The sequence below is a fragment of the Oryctolagus cuniculus genome, chromosome 1, assembly GCF_964237555.1.
Source record: "Oryctolagus cuniculus chromosome 1, mOryCun1.1, whole genome shotgun sequence".
Classification (NCBI taxonomy): Eukaryota; Metazoa; Chordata; class Mammalia; order Lagomorpha; family Leporidae; genus Oryctolagus; species Oryctolagus cuniculus.
Genome location: NC_091432.1, coordinates 154,015,892 through 154,035,568, shown reverse-complemented (window position 1 = coordinate 154,035,568; position 19,677 = coordinate 154,015,892). Strand labels below are relative to the sequence as shown.

At 40.9% G+C, this 19,677-nt stretch overlaps 1 protein-coding gene across 3 annotated transcripts in view; it reads left to right on the top strand.

Annotated features, from left to right (window-relative positions):
* The window catches only part of PCSK5 (proprotein convertase subtilisin/kexin type 5), a 437,660-nt gene that overhangs the window by 345,007 nt on the left and 72,976 nt on the right, over positions 1–19,677 (top strand). For all 3 annotated transcript variants that reach the window (XR_001793338.3, XM_008256580.4, XM_051858772.2), the window contains exons 23-24: positions 2,302–2,508; positions 3,592–3,660. Coding sequence is in view for 2 of the 3 variants with exons in the window: in XM_008256580.4 (XP_008254802.1) it covers positions 2,302–2,508; positions 3,592–3,660 (276 nt within the window). In the remaining variant the exon portion in view is untranslated. The remainder of the gene's footprint in view (positions 1–2,301; positions 2,509–3,591; positions 3,661–19,677) is intronic.

Sequence of the window (19,677 nt, the reverse complement as noted above, 5' to 3'; positions counted from 1 at the left end):
TTGTAAAAAATTAAATTTGGAGAGCCTGGGAAAGTATCCAAAAACTTATGCATAATATTTAATCTTTGAACTATCCGACTTATCACTCATAAGTAAATGAGCTGACGTATTACTCAAGCTATTAGAAATATGACAAAATATTAACATAATCCTGAGCCAATCTATGGAGAAATCTAGCCATGGTCAAGGCATCTAAGTGGCCTCTCCTTGTCTGATTTGCATGTTTTCAAAAACTGAGATCCCCCTCCAAACTTCATCCTTTAAGCCCACATTATAATACCCAGAGGGGTTCAAATAACAAAACCACATCTGAACAATAAAAACAGGATTGAAGAACATTTCCTCAGAAATTTTGCTATCATTTTTTAAGATTATTGATCCAGTTGGATATATTTGATAAACTGAATATTTCCAATTTCAAATTTACTCACTCATTCAACAAATACACATTTAGAACCTCCTGGATGTTGGACTGCCTCCAACACCTGGATCCTGAGTACATGTTCTGTGAAGGTGCAGGGGAGATAACACAACCACTGCAGGGAGGAGAAGTGAATTCCCCATTGCTCTCCATCAGACCTTCCCACCTGCATCTGACAAGTTGGTTACTCTTTTGTGAGGGAGTCATGGTAGCCCTGGGGTTTGCTAGGATTTCGTAGAGTGACTGAAAAAACATAACTGGGAAAGGCAATCTTTGCCATCTCCTGAGATCCCAGGTTCCACCAGATCAGAGTTCTGTGTTCCATGACCTTTATCTATAATTGTAGAATCACCAAATATGCATCACGTCTCCCCAACACACTCCTTCCCTTGCAGGGGTGGGAAACCTTTTTTTGATCAAAGGTCATTTGAATATTTATAGCATCATTCATGCATCATATAAAATTAACAACTTAAAAACTAGCCTGCTATAGAGTTTTGAATGTTGAGTCCCTCCTGGGGTTGCCTTGGCAGGTCAGACCAAATGATTTTGTAGGCCTTACACAGCCTGAGGGCCAAACATTCCTCACCCCTGCTAAAGGATATTGTTCTTCTAAATCTGACCTGGAAGGAGCAGAAATTTTTTTCCACCACCTCTGTCAAAGCTCTCTTTTTTTCTTAGTGCTACAAAAACCAGCAGACTTCAGAGAGGTAATCACAATCAGAAAATAGGTAGATGGTAAACTGAGAATCCAACCATGTGTTTTGAAAATTACATTTCAATCAGGGCTTTAATTAAATAAGAAATATTACTGTAAACTATTTGAAACTTCCATACGTACAGGTAGAAAAAAGTTGAATACCAGCAATTTCTGTGGTTCAATCTGACATACTGATACTGACTCAGTTTCTGGGTTTGCAACGTAAGGTTAGCACTGTCTTTATCTACACATCAGTGGTCTTGCATATTGAAGGTCAATAGTTTCAGGTCTTCATGGAAAAGATCATATGACGAGTGGACACTAGACGGAGAGTGTTCAGGCTAGGAGATCCATGAGCTTCAGAAGCAGGATCTTATGAGAAGTAAGATTCAGAGAAGATGGATGCCCTTGACATATTCATCACAAAATCCCCAGGAGAGTGGGAGTAATTTGAGTTACTACATATTAATCTTAATTTTGTTTTTATATTTGTAACTGATTATAATCCATTATAATTAATTGCATCTTTGTAACTGTTTAGCATTTTCCATTCCCTCCAGGAACAAATTACCATAGTTTGCCATAATGGGGGTACTGCTGATTCTTTCCTTATGGAGCCCAGCATTAACAGAAATTGGAAACCCTCGGGAATGCATGTAAAAGAGTCAAAGACACTTGGTCTAGTGCTTCAGTGAGCCTGTCTTCACGGGAATTGGCAGCTGGGCAGAAAATCACACCCGAGACAGTTAACACAAGCATGTAATCTTGATAATAATTCAAAACCATTTTAAAAGATTGTACTTTCATCAAGCATGTCTGTCATTAAGCACATCTTAATTCCCGTGGGACCTCTGTAGCCCTTCAAGTCTAAGAGGTTCCTTGGATATCGAAAGAGCCCTGGGGGAAGTTCAACACATTTTGAGTTATAGGTTTTCAGGGCATGATTTGTAGTTTTGCTAGTCACTCAAATACATAAAATACTGGAAAATTATTCCCTACAAGGAAAACTTTTCAACTACAAGGATACAGACACAGCACTTTGCACTCTATTGGTATAGTCTTGCTCACCCAGGAACAAAAGCACTCTGTCATTTTGTTTTTTAATAAAATGTCTTATATATCAACCTCATGGATAATTTGGGATATTTTCTCTTTTTTCATTTCCCCTCTAAATGGACAGACAAACATGGCCAGGAGCGCTTCTTGTACCTGGGGGAATGTCGACAGAGCTGCCCAGCAGGCCACTACCCTGCAAAGGGGCACACCTGCCTGCCCTGCCCAGACAACTGTGAGGTTTGCCATAGTCCACAGATCTGCACGAGATGCATGAGCGGCTACTTCCTGCTGCCCACCAACCACACCTGCCAGAAGCTGGAGTGTGGGCAAGGTGAGGCTGCACGGGGCCCTGCCAAGGAGGTGGGATGAAGGCTTAACCTCTGGATATCCTGCATTTGAGTTGCCTTCCTGGTTTTGATGTCACCACTTGGGATGACTTTCGTTGACTCCATGTATTAAGTGGAAACCTTGGTATAGCCGCTCCCTTTTTCCTTGCCATCAACTCTTTCCCTGAGTTTCCCAGACACAGTCCAAGGTCATGGGGATAGAGCTAATCACATCAGAAGTGACCTTGAGCAGAGGGGTTGTGGACAAGACAGGGTGGAGAGAAAACTGAATTGGAAGCCAAAAGTCCTGGCCCTCAGTTGTCTCCTTCCCAATTACCAGAGGCAAGACCCTGGGCAAAACGTCCAATCTCCCCATGTTCATTCATCAAAGGGAGAGCCTGGCACCAAGGCAGTGTTGCCGTGAGAAGCCAATGAGAATCATCCCACCTAAAACTACTTGAAAATGTGAAATTGTTTGGTGGATCATATGTGTTACTGTCATTGCACGCATTCTTATTTTAAATGGGAAGAGGAAAATTAAAAACAAAACTAAAGAGTTTTGTTTTTTTTTTTCTATGCAAGAATGCTGGTCTGCTCTGTGTTAAGAATTATGCTTGGTCTAATGCTAAATAGAGTCCCGAGACATTTTTTAAATGATGAAGGTGTGCTTTTCTGTTTCTTGCTAATGTTTGTGAATATACTGAAAGATTTAAAACTTAAAAAAAAATTCCAGTGGAACAGATAAAAGGGGAGACATAGGCTGTTCACTTACACATCCAATTCCATTTTCCCCAGAAGCAGAACTGATTTCTTTAATAAATAAAATCTACCAGCTTGACTTCAAAACCAGTTCCACGGCACAGAGTCCAACTTTGTTCCACTTGTACCCAATCAAGCTGATCCAATCTTTTAGATTAATAGGAGATAAAATGGTGAATGACACATATATGCTCAAGGATGGCTTTTGGCTTCACAGTTGCTCTATGATTTAGTTAAAAATCAACCACACACCAACATATTTTCGAAGTGATCAATTTGTCTCTGCTCAGTGGAAATGAGTTATGCTTTTCACTCTTCTTGCTGTGTAGGTGAAGTCCAAGACCCAGATTATGGAGAATGTGTGCCTTGTGAGGAAGGATGTCTGGGCTGCAGCGTGGGTATGTCATCCTCCTCTGTTACTTGATGAGTTGAAATAGCGATACTCTTTTTCAACATATCCTCATCCTGTCATTGTTTCAGTAGGGGGTGATGCTACTGTGGTCATTGTCAGTGTCACCATCAGCCCTCATTATGTAGGCTTACTCCAGCACGAAATAGGGTCACCATGAGGGGACACTGATTTGGGGGCAATAATTAGGTCTCTCGTCTTTATGAAACTCGAGTTGAGTAAAGGATGGTAATACCGTTTCCTCTGGCTGTTAGCTGGTTGTTGTGGGATGCCTCTAAGCAACCCCTTTTCAAGGTGTCTGAGACTCAACTTTTCAAGGTGGTAAATTTTGATGATGAATGATGAACAAACTCAAGTGAAGAAATGCCTAATTACTCTAATTCATGTGGTGTATGAAATTCAAAAGCTTGTGGGTAAAGAGATGGGATGGGATGGGAGGGTAGCTCTGTGGCTTAGTGGGTTAAGCCACTGCCCTGCAGCACTGGCATCCCATATGGGCACCAGTTCAAGTCTTGACTGCTCCACTTCTGATCCAGCTCTCTGCTAATGTGCCTGGGAAAGCAGCAGGGGATGGCCCAAGTTCTTGGGTCCCTGCTCCCATATGGGAGACCTGGATGAAACTCCTGGCTCCTGGCTTCGGCCTGGCCCAGTCCTGGCTGTTGTAGCCATTTGGAGAGTGAATCAGTGGATAGAAGATTCTCTCTCTCTCTCTCTCTCCCTCTCTCTATGTATGTGTGTATGTGTGTGTGTGTGTGTCCCTCTGTCTGTAACACTACCGTTCAAATAAATCTTTAAAGAAGAGGGGGGTTTCCTTTATAAAACAACTTGATTGTTTGAGGCCTAGGACAAGCCTTAGAGAAGAAAGATGGGAATCCCCATTATGCAAGGACAAATCCTTGTCCGTCTACCATATGAAAATATAATGGCCGGCGCCGCGGCTCAATAGGCTAATCCTCTGCCTGCGGTGCCGGCACCCCGGGTTCTAGTCCCGGTTGGGGCGCCGGATTCTGTCCCGGTTGCTCCTCTTCCAGTCCAGCTCTCTGCTGTGGCCCAGGAGTGCAGTGGAGGATGGCCCAAGTCCTTGGGCCCTGCACCTGCATGGGGGACCAGGAGGAAGCACCTGGCTCCTGGCTTCAGAGCCGGCCACAGCGGCCATTGGGGGGTGAGCCAATGGCAAAGGAAGACCTTTCTCTCAGTCTCTCTCTCACTGTCCACTCTGCCTGTCAAAAAAAAAAAAAAAAAAAGAAAATATAATAACCCCAAGTTCAGATCAGGGGCTCCCATGGTGTCTCCCCTCACACTCCTGGCTCTCTAGTGGAGAATGCAGGGGGTACAGGTTGTAAGCTATTGGATGTAAACTGAGAAGTAGAGAGCCCACCAAACCCCAGGATCATACATTAATGTAAGTCACACAACATACAGAAAATAAGTAGCATGTAGGATCTTTGAAACAAAACACAATTCAGATTCATGGAATAATTTCTCTTCATGGAGCCTCTATGAAACCCTGCGACTGGCTGACTAGTGCTTCTAAAACATCGGTGTGCACACAAACCGTGAGAGGAATTTGTTCAAATGTAGATTTGGATTCCCCAGTCTAAGGTGGGCCTGAGCTACCCTGTGAGGCCGGTGCTCTTGCTCTGTAGAGCACTTAGGAAGTTGAAAGGAGTTAGACTGTGCCAGAATGAAGCAGACTTTGTTTCCTTAATTCTTTCTTTTTCTTTCTAAAAAAAATTTATTTATAAGTCAGAGTTACACAGAAAGATGAGGAGACAGAAAGAGAAATTTTCCATCCACTATTTCATTCCCCAGATGGCCACAACAGCCAGGCCTGGGCCAGGTGAAGCCAAGAGCCAGGAGCTTCAGGGTCTCCCACGTGGATGACAGAGGTACAAACACTTTAGCCATCTCTGCTGCTTTTCTCCGGCCATTTACAGTGAGCTGGATTGGAAATGGAGTAGACAGGACACGAACCAGCACCCATATGGGATGCCAGCATCATAGGCAGCAGGTTTACCCACTACACCACAACACCAACTCCCATGTTTCCTTAATTCTTAAATAATGTACACAAGTGCAGGTGTTTGTCCTAGTTGGTTTAGTGACTAGTTGTGACATCCAGTCCCATGTCAGAGTGCTTAGGATTTAGCCGATCTGCACTCCTGATTCCAGCTTCCTGCTAATGTAGATCCTGGGAGGCAACAGATGATGGCTCAAATGCTTGGGTTCTTGCAACCAAGAGACAGAGTTTCTAGATCTTGGCTCCAGCCTGGTCCAGCCCAGCCATTGCAGACATTTGTGGAGTGAATCAGCAGATGGGAGTTCTATCTCTCTCTCCTTCTCTCTTTCTGCCTCTCAAATAAACAAAACTATAAAAGATTTTAAAATATTTTACATGAATTATAATGTGTCTGATGGCTGTTTCTTCTTTTTTAAAGATTTTATTTATTTATTTGAAAGTCAGAGTTACACAGAGAGGAAGAAACACACACACACACACACACACACACACACACACACACAGAGTCCTTCCATCTGCTGGTTCACTCCCCAAATGGCCACAAGGGCTGCGGCTTGTTCTCTGTCAGAGGATACACAAGACCAGCCCCTAGCAGTATTCATGAGACTTATGACATAGCTGTGTTCCTGTGCTCACAGGTGGGATTTAGCACAGCCAAAGGATACAAAATAAAATCAGCAAAGGGAAAAAGGCACATGAGGCCAATCTCAGAGGAGGTAAGACTCTGCTTCCAAGAGTCTGCCCCTGGTGGAGTCCCATGAGATGTGTTGCATTTTGCCTGCACAAGACCTAGCAACATGTCTAGGACATAATAAATGCATAATTAATGTACAGAAGATCCCTGACATAAGATAATTTGACTTATGATTTTTTGAATTGATGATAGTGTGAAAGCAATATCCATTCAGTAAAAAGTATCCTTGTATATTTTTTAACTGAATTCTGATCTTTCCCAGGCTGCTGATGTGTGGCAAAATCCTCTCTTTCTATGCTAGGCAGCAGCAGCAACAAGGGAGCCTACAGTCGGCCTTGTGGTCCCTGGAGGAAACAACTAATACTGCACAGGGCACCAAATTGCCAAGATTTTTTGGAAACAGATATTCTATAAATTACATGAGATACACAGCACATTATTATAAAATAGGATTTTTATTATTTAAGTCTGCTCAACTGTAGAACATGAAAAGTGATCTGACATATTAAGCTAGGCCAGGCTAAGCTAGGATGTTCAGTAGGGTAGATGTATTAAATGCATTTTCAACTTATTATATTTTCAATTTATAATGAGTTTATGCCATTGTAAGTAGAGGAGTATCTGTGTAAATATTTGTTGAATTTGAGAATTCAAAGCAGAGAGGCATGGCTCAGGATACCCAGGGATCTAGATTTGATGTTCTCTCTAATAAAACATTGCATACAACATACAACACAAAATAGAAATGGTTTTTCATAGAATAGTAGAACTATAAAGAGGAATTGAAGAGAATGGATTATTAAAGTTTATATTTTTCATTAAATATGCATACAAACTTTAAAAGATATGAATAATTTACTGCAGATTTTCCTGAGATTCTTCTTGGGAGAGGGGCATCCCCTTTAGAGAGAACTTAACTTTATTCCATTTCAGTCAGGTGTACTCATCTTTGGACCTGGTCTAGACAATCAGGAACTAGAGAAGGTGTAATCTGTCACTTGGAGAGATCTTACTTAATTTTTTTTTTTTTTGACAGGCAGAGTGGACAGTGAGAGAGAGAGACAGAGAGAAAGGTCTTCCTTTGCCGCTGGTTCACCCTCCAATGGCCGCCACGGCCGGCGCGCTGTGACCGGTGCACCGCGCTGATCCGATGGCAGGAGCCAGGTGCTTCTCCTGGTCTTCCATGGGGTGCAGGGCCCAAGCACTTGGGCCATCCTCCACTGCACTCCCTGGCCACAGCAGAGAGCTGGCCTGGAAGAGGGGCAACTGGGACAGAATCCGGCGCCCCGACCAGGACTAGAACCCGGTGTGCCGGCGTTGCAAGGTGGAGGATTAGCCTAGTGAGCCATGGCGCCAGCCCTTACTTAATTCTATGTAATAATTAGCTGTTAGAAATATGGGGGATTTTTTAAGATATTTTTATTCCTTTTAAGATATTCCATGTACTATAGACAAACGTGTCTTTTTTTACCTATTAAGGAAAAACTCAAACTCCAGATTGGGATCTCATTTAGTTCCTGGGTGAACCAAAATATTTGTCATTCCAAGGAAAGAAAGCTGAACATATGACCTTGATAACGATTGTTTTCTCTGGAAGAATGGTGAACTTGATACTCTGAGATGGAATAAGAGTATTTTTATTATTTTGGGATTAGATTCATCTTCTTTATTAGTCTGTATACAAACAGATAACATTTTATATAATACCATTTTGTTCCAAGAGTATTTCATGGAAATTCTTTGTCTTTCTAACTGGTATTGTGAGTGGATATTTTAATTAAGGTAAATCTAAGTTTTTTAGATTATATTTATTCACTAATTGAAGGGAAAGTGAGTGAAATATTTTTTAGCAAATATTTGGAGGCACTCTTTTTTTAAATTTTATTTAAGATATACAAGAATATATATCATATATACAGATTTAGGAACACAGTGACACTTTCCCCTTACCATCCCTCCTGCCCATGGTCAAACCCTTTCTCCTACCCTACATTCCCACTCTTAGTTTTTACAAAGATCTATTTTCAGTATGCTTAATGATCATATAATTAACCATACTCTAAGTAAAAGAGTTCAACAAATAGTATGAAGAGAAAGAAAAAAAATGTTCCTCAACAGAAGAGACAAGGGCTGTAAACAATCATCAGATCTCAAAATGCCTAGTTCATGCCAATACATCACATTTCAGGTACTCTATTAGTTACCTAGGATCAGGGAAAATATATGGTATCTGTCTTTTTGAAACTGCATTATTTCATTAAGTATAATGGTTTCCAGCTGCGTCCATCTTGTTGCAAACGAGAGAATTTCATTTATTTTTACACCTGAGTAGTACTCCATAGTGTACGTATACCCTAATTTCTTTATCCAGTTAACAATTAATGGACATCTGGTTCCATATCTTAGCTATTGTGAATTGTGCTGCAATGAACATGGAGGTACATGTAACTCTTTCAGACATCGATTTCTTTTGGTTTGGGTAAATTCCCAGGAGTGGGATGGCTGGATCATATGTTAGGTATGTATTTGGATTTCTGAGGTATCTCCATACTGTCTTCCACAGTGGCTGCACCAGTTTACATTCCCACCAACAGTGGACTAGGGTACCTGAAATGGTGGATAATGTAGACCCCTGTAATGTAGCGCCTTTTCCATCCTAGCCAAGCCTGGATCTCTCTCTGGCCATAACTTTTGCAAGCTGAGGTAAGGCAGTAAAACTAGCATAAGTTTCTTTTTCCTTCTTCACAATTTCACAGATAGATTTATTCCTGCCACACATCTTAGTAACCTCTGCATCTAATTTTTCCCCTTTCCTTATTAAGTCAAGAACATCCACCTTTTCACTTAAAGGATGCTGTTTATGGCTTCTCTTTGGCACATAGGAATTGTCAGCATCGGTGCTTTTGTGCTTTAGGGCCATGATGAAATAGAGTAAGAGTTACCTGGACACAAGCACTGCATCACTGTGGCAATCCGATGACTGCGGTAGTTACTAAGTCACTAAGAAGCAGGCTGTAAATACAGCATAAATATACTGGGCAAAAGCTTGGTTCGTGAGCCTGCCAGGTTGTAGCAGGAGAGTATGAGATTTGATCACGCTACTTATAGCAGGGGCACAATTTACAATTTTTGAATTCTCTATTTGTAGAGAATATGCCCATATTTGTGGACTGAGGTTGACCATAGTTAACTGAAAATTTGGCAAGCCAAACCATGGATAAAGGGGGACTACTGTATTCATAACATTATTCATTGTGGTAACAAACTATGAAAAACAACCTAAAAACCTGTTCATGAAAGACTGGTTGAATAAATTAGAGTACACATACACAACACAGCCCTCTACAACCATCAAAAGAACAAAGAAGATCTCTAGGATCTGCTAATGACTTCATGATATATTAGGAGCTAGAGGGCAATGTGCACACAGTGTACATCAGATGTTAGTTCTGGCAACAAAAATGGTGAGACAAAGTATGTGTTGGTGTATCTAAGTTTTACTTATTCTTGCAAAAAGAAACATAAAAATTAGAAATGAAAAGCTAATGAAATGATTAAGCCTAGAGAAAGTGGTAAAGGAGACTGGAGTAAGACTTCTCTGGGTTGATCTTTCTACATAGCTTTGATTTGAACCATTTATTTTACATATTTATGACCAATGACATAGGATCTAGTGCAAACAGGCCGCAATGGGCCAAATTTGGGACAATTTGAGCATTTCTTAAAAATTGGATGATAAATTGTTTTTTAAAACCCATGCGTCAATGGTGATATTTAAAGAAGAAAAGGGAGAAAGGAGAGAAATAGAATAAGAGGGGAAGCTCCTGTTTGCACAATCATTCCAGCTGCCATCTATGCAAGAAAAGAATTAGGATATCATCATTTTGCATCTCCCAGTGTATTGACTCAAGGGAGCATCATGAAATCATCAGTAGGTCTTAAGATCATTAGCTGGAAAATGTGGGAGGAACAGAATAATCAGAGACTCAGCTCTACCACAATTAATATTTAATTACTATGGAGAGATTTATTGATTATCAATTTAAACCAGCTACTACATTTAGCATCACTATTGGTTTCATACAACCTGACACTGTGTGTCTCCTGTTGTGATGCATTAATATCACCCTAGAATCCTTGACTGAAGTGTCTGAACGAATGGTATTCAGCTGAAGAAATTATGCCACATGGAACATTTATTAGTGTTTTGAAACATTTTTGATTGTCATGACTGGGACGCTCTTACTTGTATCTAGTGAGTAGAGGTCAAAGATAGGTCTAACCATTCTATAATGCAGAGGACAGTCCCCCACAACAATTACGTGTTCCAAAACATTGTTTGGCCTGAAGATAATTACAAGATAAGCTCAGATTATAGGAGTTGCTATCCCTGACAACCATGTGGGAGACCAGGATTGAGTGCCAGGCTCTTGGTTTCAACTTGGCCCAGCTCTGGCTATTTGTGGGTCTTTGGAGAGCGAACTAGCAGATTAAAAAAAAAAATCTTTTTCCATCAGTCTTTCTCTGCCTTCAAGTAATCTGAAAATAAATAAATAAAAATTTTAAAATAAGTAAGTCAAGCAGAGCTAAAAATGTTCATTAAAAATACATAAATAAAAGAGAATAAAGAGATAAAACCAAGAAAGTACAAAAATACCATTAGGGCCTAGCTTTTTTTTCTCTTATTTTTCCTAGCTTTATTGAGGTGTAACTGACAAATAAAGTTGAATACATTTTAAAGGATATGATGTGAAAACTTTTTTACCTGGCAAATTAAAATGTATAAATATATTTATAGTATACAGCATGATGGTTTTAAATATGTATTGAGAAAATTAACATATAAATCACCTTACATATTTGTCATTATTTTGTGGCAAGAGCACTTTATCTATTCTCTTAGATATTCAAATATGCAAGTTTAATACATTGTTATTATTTATAGTATCGCATGATAGTTTGACAAACAGGATTACCGCCCTCATGCTAATTAACATTTTCATAACCTCACATACTTACCCTTTGTGTGTTCATATTGAGATCATTTAAGATCTACTCTCTCAGCAAATTACAAGTGTAAAATGCAAGAGTATTGACTGTACTCCCTACATTGTACATCTCCAGAACTTGTTCATCTTGCATTACTGAAAATTTCTCCCCTTTGATCAACATCCCCCACTTCTGCCAACCACAGCCCTTGTCAGTCACCACTGTACTGTCTTCTAGCCATTGAACATTTTCTGATTCCACGTAGAGATAATATCATATAGTATTTATCTTTCTGTTCCTGGCTTATTTCACTCAGCCTAATGTCCTCCAGGCTCATCCACATTTTCACAAATCACAGAATTTCCTTCTGTTTCAAGGCTGAATAATCCATCATTATCCACGTCTTCTCCATTTACTCATCAGTGAACACTTAGACTGCTTCCATATCTTGACTATTTTAAACAATGCTGTAATAAACATGAGAGAGCAGGAATCTCTTTCAGTTGCTGTTTCTTTTTCTTTTCTTTTTTTTTTTTTTACAGGCAGAGTGGACAGTGAGAGAGAGAGAGACAGAGAGAAAGGTTTTCCTTTGCCGTTGGTTCACCCTCCAATGGCCACCGTGACCGGCGCGCTGCAGCCGGTGCACCGCGCTGATCCAATGGCAAGAGCCAGGTGCTTCTCCTGGTCTCCCATGGGGTGCAGGGCCCAAGCACTTGGGCCATCCTCCACTGCTTTCCCAGGCCATAGCAGAGAACTGGATGGGAAGTGGAGCAGCCAGGTCTCGAACCAGCGCCCATATGGGATGCCGGCGCTTCAGGCCAGGGCGTTAACCCGCTGTGCCACAGTGCCGGCCCCTTTCTTTTTTCTTTTAGGACTTGGGCTATTTCTCTCTAGTCTCTCCTAACCTGTAGAGTTTCTAATGAAAAAAAAAAAAATCAGCTGTCAATCTAATCAGAGATCCTTTGAAAGTGATTTGGCATTTCTCTCATACACATTTTAGGATCTTTTCTTGATGCTTTACTTTTGAAAATTTGTTTATAATGTGTCACGGGGAAGATCTTTTCTGATCATGTCTGTTAGTAGTTCTTTGTGTTCCCTGTATTTGGATGTCCCTGTTTTCTCCAAATTAGGGGATTTTTCTGCTATTATTTCACTGAATAGGTTTTCTTATCCATTCTCTCCACATTATCAGAAATTCTTAAGACATGTATATTTGGTCATTTGATAGTATCCCATAGGTCTTGAGCACTATTTTAGGTTTCTCTAATTTCTTCTTTTTTTTTTTTTTTGTTTGAGATATTTCCAAAGATTTGTCTTCTAACTCAGATATTCCAAATGGTCCACTTGCTGCTCTGTGATTGTACTGTCCCTGCTGCCCTCAGCATCTCTCTTCTTTCTATGGAATCTCCACTGCAAACGTCTCTCCAACTATCCCCTGGGAATGCACTTCCTCCCCTCTTCTTCTGTTACCTTCCCATGGTCTAAATCAGCATGTTATTTTCCTATTCAGCCATTTGGGTCTCTCCTCACCTGTACTCTTAAAGAAAAGCCAATGTTTTGAGGGGGGAAAGGCAAGGAAAATTAAAAGAGAATAAAAAGGCAAAATAACCAAGAAAAGGCATGAATATTGCCTTTAGCCTTGGCTTTTAAAAGTTTTAAAGTGTATTTTGGGGGCCAGTGTTGTGACACAGCAGGTTAAGTTATGACCTGTGATGCAGTATCCCATGTCAGAGTTCAAGTCCCCGCTGCTCAGCTTCTGATCCAGCTCCCTCCTGATGCACCTGGGAATACAGCAGAGGACTGTGCAAGTGCTTGTACTCCTGCCACCATGCAGGGGACCCAGATGGAATGCCTGACTCCGGGATTCAGCCTGGCCTCTACCTGGCTGTTGTAGTCATTTAGAGAGTAATTCAGAGGATGAAATTCTCTCTCTCTCTCTCTCTCCCTTTCAAGTACATAAATAAGTGTTGAAAGATAATATATTTTGGTGACAATTAGACATGGTTTAATATGACTGGGTGCTATTGTTGAGTGAATTCTGCAGATGTAGCACTTGAGTTGTAGTTGATTATGAGTCAGCCCTTTGCTTTTAGAACTACAGATAAGAACAACACTCATAATGAGGAAACGTCATAAAAGCTACAACTTATCTTCAAATGGTTCTAGAAAAAAAGGAATCTAAGTGAATCATGCAGAATTTTTCATTTTGCTACTGCTTTAGCCTTTCTGTGGGGCTTGAAAATTGGGGATAGAGGAAACAAATTAAAAGAAAGTATTTCATGCTCTGTCAGGAAACAGAAACTAGATGCAATAACAACCAATATCCACAGCAGCACCTCAATTTTGGTTTCTAATACCACTCTCCAATAAAATAATACCAAACCTTCTTAGAGAACCGGCTGGTTTGGAAGCTGGGGCAGGTAGTACACGGTGTTGGAGGTATGTCAAAGAGATGCAAGAGTCAACTGAAAGAGTTCCCAATGCCCAACACTAGAGCAAGTTGGGCAACAATGTAAGTAAAATATTATTAGGTTATAGCCAAAAGTACAATACAAGTGTCTATGGGTTCATACTGATATAAATAAATGACTGCACACATGAGTAACCTAGGATAAAGAGAAAATCTGCCATGCAGAGGAATTCCAAGTAACTAATTTAAATACTTCTCATTTAAAGAAATGGAGCAGTACTCCCTACCCCTTAAATAAGGGCTGTACATAGTAACTTTCTTCCAGAAAAAATAATGGAACAGAGGGCAAGAGAAGACGACAAACTCTACCTCCCCCGGCTGATTAAAGTCAGCATCTGCAGTGATAAGTCACACTGGGCCTCTGCACCTTTGACATAAGGTAGTGAAAAAGGCACTTCACCTCGGGGGCTTCCATCCCCAAAATCGTGACCCAGTGCATTCATGGGAAAATACCAGCTAAACCTCAATTGAGGTCATATTAGAAAGTGCCCCGTAATACTTCTAAAACTGTCCAGTTTGTTAAGTATGTGGAGTCTAAGAAACTGCCATAGATAAGAGGAGCCAAAAGAGATCAATAGCTAAACACCCTGTGAATCCCAGATGAGACACTGAAATAGAAAAGTTACTGCCTAAAAACTAAGGAAACAGGCTTTAGTTAATTAATCACATTATCATAACAGTAAATGGCATGAGGAAACTATTTAAGGTATTGGAAATATCCTACGTCTTGATTGTCAGGGTTAGTGCACAACTATGTACATTTTGTCAAAATTCATAGAAACACCAAAATGGAAATTTTATACTATGAAAATGATAAGTCAATAAATCTGACTTAAAAAGAAATGTACTTCAGTGGTAGAATGAAGCCAACCCTGGGTACTTCGCCCATCCCTGGGTACCTCTGCATGACTATAACAGTAATCTAATGGGGAGCATTTATTGAGCACTTCTTTAATGTTCCGGGTACTGTGCTATGTTCTGTAAATGTATCATCTCGCTTGCCTCTAAGGGGCAGTGTAATTATTGTTCTCATTTTGCAGGTGAAGCTATTAATCTCAGAACAGTTAAGCAACATAGGTGAGCTCACTAAACTGGAAACTAGTAGAACCAAGATTTAATCCAGGGCAGGCCAAGACCAAGACTCATGTTTTGCAACTACTCTATCCCATACCACCTAATGTTCTTCCCTTTCAGTGCTAGAGCAAGAAGAATTTTGCTTTAGGTAATAATAATAAGATCAAAGAAAGCTTTTTCTTAGTTCCACACACTATAGCCATTACAGTCAGGTTTCGGTGCAATTTTATGCCAATTGACCTAATTGAATTCACCAAACAGTGAAACTGTTCATAACATTCATGAAAATTAATCTGGGGTTAAGCTGTCAGCTTTCAGAGCCTACATCTGGAAGGTTCTGAGATGGACGTACGGATAGGGGAGGTGCCCATACTTGAGAATGTAGGTGAGCATACTTGCGATCAAGTCTAGCTTCCTCTCCACCATTTTACCTTCTGTGTCATTCATCCCCACAAAGGCCTCTTTCAAGCTCTGGAAAAGTAAACTTTTTTTATTTCTATTTATTTGCTTTCATTTTCCTGAGGGACAAAGAATCAGAGACATAGAGCAAGAGATTTCCCACTGCTGGCTTGCTCCCCAGTGCCTGCAATATCTTAAGCTGGACCAGGCCAAAGCTAGGAGCCCAGGACCTCATGTAGGTTTCCCACAGAGGTGGCAGGAAAGCTGTGCTAGAAAGCGGTGACTGGCAAGAGGCATCCCTGTATTCTACAAATAACCCATGCTAAATTCAAGCCTCAGGTCCAGGCTTTGCATAAAGAATGAGACCCTGGTTCATAGAAGAGAAAGAATCAGAATCATTTGAGACATGAAATTCTCCTTGTGGTTTTCTAATGAAGCCTAAATGCAGAATTTTCAAATCAAATATAGCACTCATCTATCACTATTTATTTCACTTTTACCCAGATCTCCCACTACACCTTTTCCACAGACTTTCAAGGGAACGAGAATAGTGTCAAACGACTTTGACTTCTATCTCAAAGGCCTTACAGAATATCTTACACTAGCACAGAGTCTCTTTTGAATTGGAACAAAGTTGTTCATTGTAAAACTCAACCTCAGCATTTGGGAAGAAATATTTTTCCAGGGACACAGTGCATCACCCACTGCACAGCCATCCTTAGTGCGTGACCCATGTGCTTACCAGCCATCATCTCTGGGGACAGATTGAGAAGGGACATTCAGGAGACCTCTTTTCTTTAAAGAGCCAAACACATGGCCAGCTTGAGAGAGAGGATTAGGATATGAATGCACTGTCGACAGCTGGCCAAAGAACAGAGAAGTAGCACGCTCCATCAGCACTGTCTCAAAAACATCAACTGATCGCTTTTATTTTTCATCCATCGGAGCCTCCCTCTCCCCTCACTGTGTAAATGATACCTCCTTCACAGGTGGGAGTTAAGAAGACAGCAAAGCCTTTTCTTAAAGGAGCACAGTGTTGGAGGAATTTGTAGACATTTTGCAGCTCCATGGTTCCTTACTCATCTTGGCTTTCTTCACCAATTCCTTTAGGGAATATTTGTTGCATGTTTTCATGCTTGCTGTTTTCCCATCAATTTGTTCAATTTATTCCACAAATAATAAAACTGTGGCACATAATATGTATTGGGCATCATCCTTCAGAAAGCACACTGCTGAACACTTAATGTACACCATATGTTTTCACATTCACAATTCAACAGTTTTTACAGGTGGATAAACTAAGGATCAGAGAAGCATTGTACCTTGGACCACTTTTATGCATATAGGAAGTGAGAGAGTGGTTCAGAAATAATACATTTGGAGCAACCTTGTGTGTAAGTTGTTCACAAAGGAACAACTGTGTCTTCACAAAGGAAGTACTTGGCTTAGAAGCCCACAGTTAACAATACCTAGACATTGGAATAAGCTGGATTGTGTTATGATAACAGACAACTCCCAAGTCTCAATGTCCAACCACAAACGTTTCTTTCTCTCTCATGCTACATCTTCATCTTGGGTCAGCTAAGTGGTGTGCTTCTCACATTCTTCATTCCAGGACCAGACGGACAAAGCAGCCACTATCTGTCACAGCAGAAACAAAGTTTACCCTGCATTTAAAGGTGTCCCCAGGATGTGGCTCTTATACCTCCTGCTTACATATTTTTAAACAAAGCAACTCAGTTGATCATTCCCAAGAACGCTGAGTGGGGAGCTGCAGTCTTACTATGTGCCTGCAAAAGAGAGAGAAACTAATCCTTGCGAATAATGGTGACAATCTCAATGTGGTAAAGGCTGTGACAGTTGCTGGTGCTGTCCAAGCTCTCACATCCGCTGTTCATAAATGAAACACAGCTTGTTCTTTGTGTCTGTGCCTTCAATCAACAATAGCTTGAAAATACTTTTTAAATTGCATTTGTGCTAAACATGTACAGATTTTTCTCTTGTCATGATTCCCTAAACAATGTAACAGCTATTTACATGGCATTTACATTATATTAAGTATTAGAAGTAATCTAGAGATGATTTAAAGTATACAGTCCTGGCTCCCAACTTCAGCCCTGGTCCAGGCCTGGCCAGTGCAGGCATATTTCTCTCTTTCTCTCAAATAAACAAACACATTTTAAGATAATAAAGTATACGGGAGGATTGCCTAGGTTCTGTGCAGGTATTATACCATTTTACATAAGCAACTTGAGCGTCCATAGATTTTGCTATCCTCGGGGCCTCCTGGAACCAATCCCCCACTGACATCGAATGAATATTGCAGTCCCCATTATGTATCCATTCAGCATCTCCAGTTGACTCTCTCTTCTGTCCTCTGATCCTGTCTACTACGTTGTTGATGTCTAAGGTCTTCCTTCTCTCAAAGGAACCCTTTTGAAGAAGGTAGTATATTTTTTTAACTGATGGAACTTTCCAAAGTCCTCTGTTGCCCTGCTTCTCTGTCTCTAGTGATTGACAATTTGAGAAGACTCTATGTGTCACCAGGTGTTAACTCCTGGGTCTTCACCCCTCCCCCAGTCTTTCAACCCCCTGTTGTAAAAATAGCAATGTGCAGCCATCTCTTGCCTTTGTCTGCTGCCAAGGGAATGTACCAGCTCAGAGGTACAAGTCTGGAGAATGCGGACCACTTTTCTATCCGGTCTTGAATGAGGTTCAGGAAAACTTACCTAGCAACTGCATCAGGATAAGAAGATGAATACAAGTTGTTCTCTGCTCTCAAGGGCTCACAGGTAAATGGACTGGATCAGTGGGTCCCAGCCCCAGGTGCTGATGAGCTCTCCTGGAGTGGGGGTTGGGGGCCGGAAGCCGCAGCCCTGGTACTCTCTCCCCAGGGCTCCTGGTCTAATCTCTCTGTAGTGAGGCTCCCGCATCAGTGTCTTCTAAAAGCCTGCAGGCCGATTCTAATTTGCAAAATGCTGATTATGACTGATAGATAAGCAGATAATTTCCACATCATATTGAAGATATTTTGTTAAGGAAGGAAACTGAAGCAGAGGCAGTTACATTCTATCACAGTATTTACAACTTCTTCATTCTGAACTAAGTGCTCAGCGAAGTAGACATTTTATAAATGTGATCTCTAATCTTTCCTATAACCCTCTCTGTTCAAAAAATTTTATCTTCATTTTGTAGATGAGAAAATCAATGCCCAGACAGCCTATGAAATTTGCCCCAAGTCACAGAGCTAGCAAGTTTTAGAGCCAAATTCAAGCTTAGGGCTGTCTGGCTTGGAAAGCCACAGACCATCCAAATACTTGCTTTCTTTCCAGAAGAGACTACACTCATACATCATTTTCCTGGAGAACATGAGCATGAAGGAAAGCCGTGGAAAGGTTGACCTGCTTTATTTGTTTCGTTCTTGGTTAGATTCTTACATCCATCCCTTCATTGTGTCTCCTGACATTTCCCTTGCTCCTTTTCCTGCATTTAAGTTCACATTCTTATGGTTAAGGGGGAGAAGAACAGAGTGGCGAGATAGCCCAAGTTCAATTCTAGAGCAATGAGCTCATCATTTTGGCTCTCTATGTTATTACGCCATTTTCCCCCAGAGCCGGGTATAATCAAAGTTTCTCCTACTTGTTGTGTAACTGACCTGCAAAGCTGAGCTGTGAGCCAAGTCTGTCTGGATCACGTATGCTTGCAGAAAGAGAACTGAGCCAAGCACTTCCAAAACAAACCCAGTGAAACAAAAGCGCACAGCGTGCTGGAGTCTAGCACACAGGGTGGAGGGGTACAGGAGAGGGTCTGCCACTGCAGAGGGGAATGTGGGGTCTGCCACAGCAAATGCCCAGCGATGAGGGCAGGAAATAGTCGGCTGGAGGAATGGCTTCCACCATTCCACAGGAGGGTCTAGAGGCCAACAGGAATGTCTCTTTTGTGTGACAAAGAAAAATAAGCCAGAAACCATTGCCAAATGACTTCCTTTTAGAGAAATGTCTTCAATTCTTCTGAAACCCTTAGGCAACCAAGGCCCAGCTTATGTCTGTCTACCAAGCTTAAGACAAAAACAAAAGTGACTAGAACTTCAGGTGGTTAGATTCTATTTGGTGATGCAGAAGTGTGGAAATCTTTGTATCTATCCACCTCCACTTTTTCTCTACCACAAAGAAAATCTCAGGCAAGCCTCAAACACTGTTTCTTAATTCTATGCTGTTTTATATAGGAACACATCCACATTTGTTACCTTCATTTTTTCTCCTAACATGGCTATGGTGATTTTAATGAGACCTAGAAAGATGATCAAGAGACAGGAATTACGAATATCTATCATTAATGTCAAAATAAAATTTCATTTGCT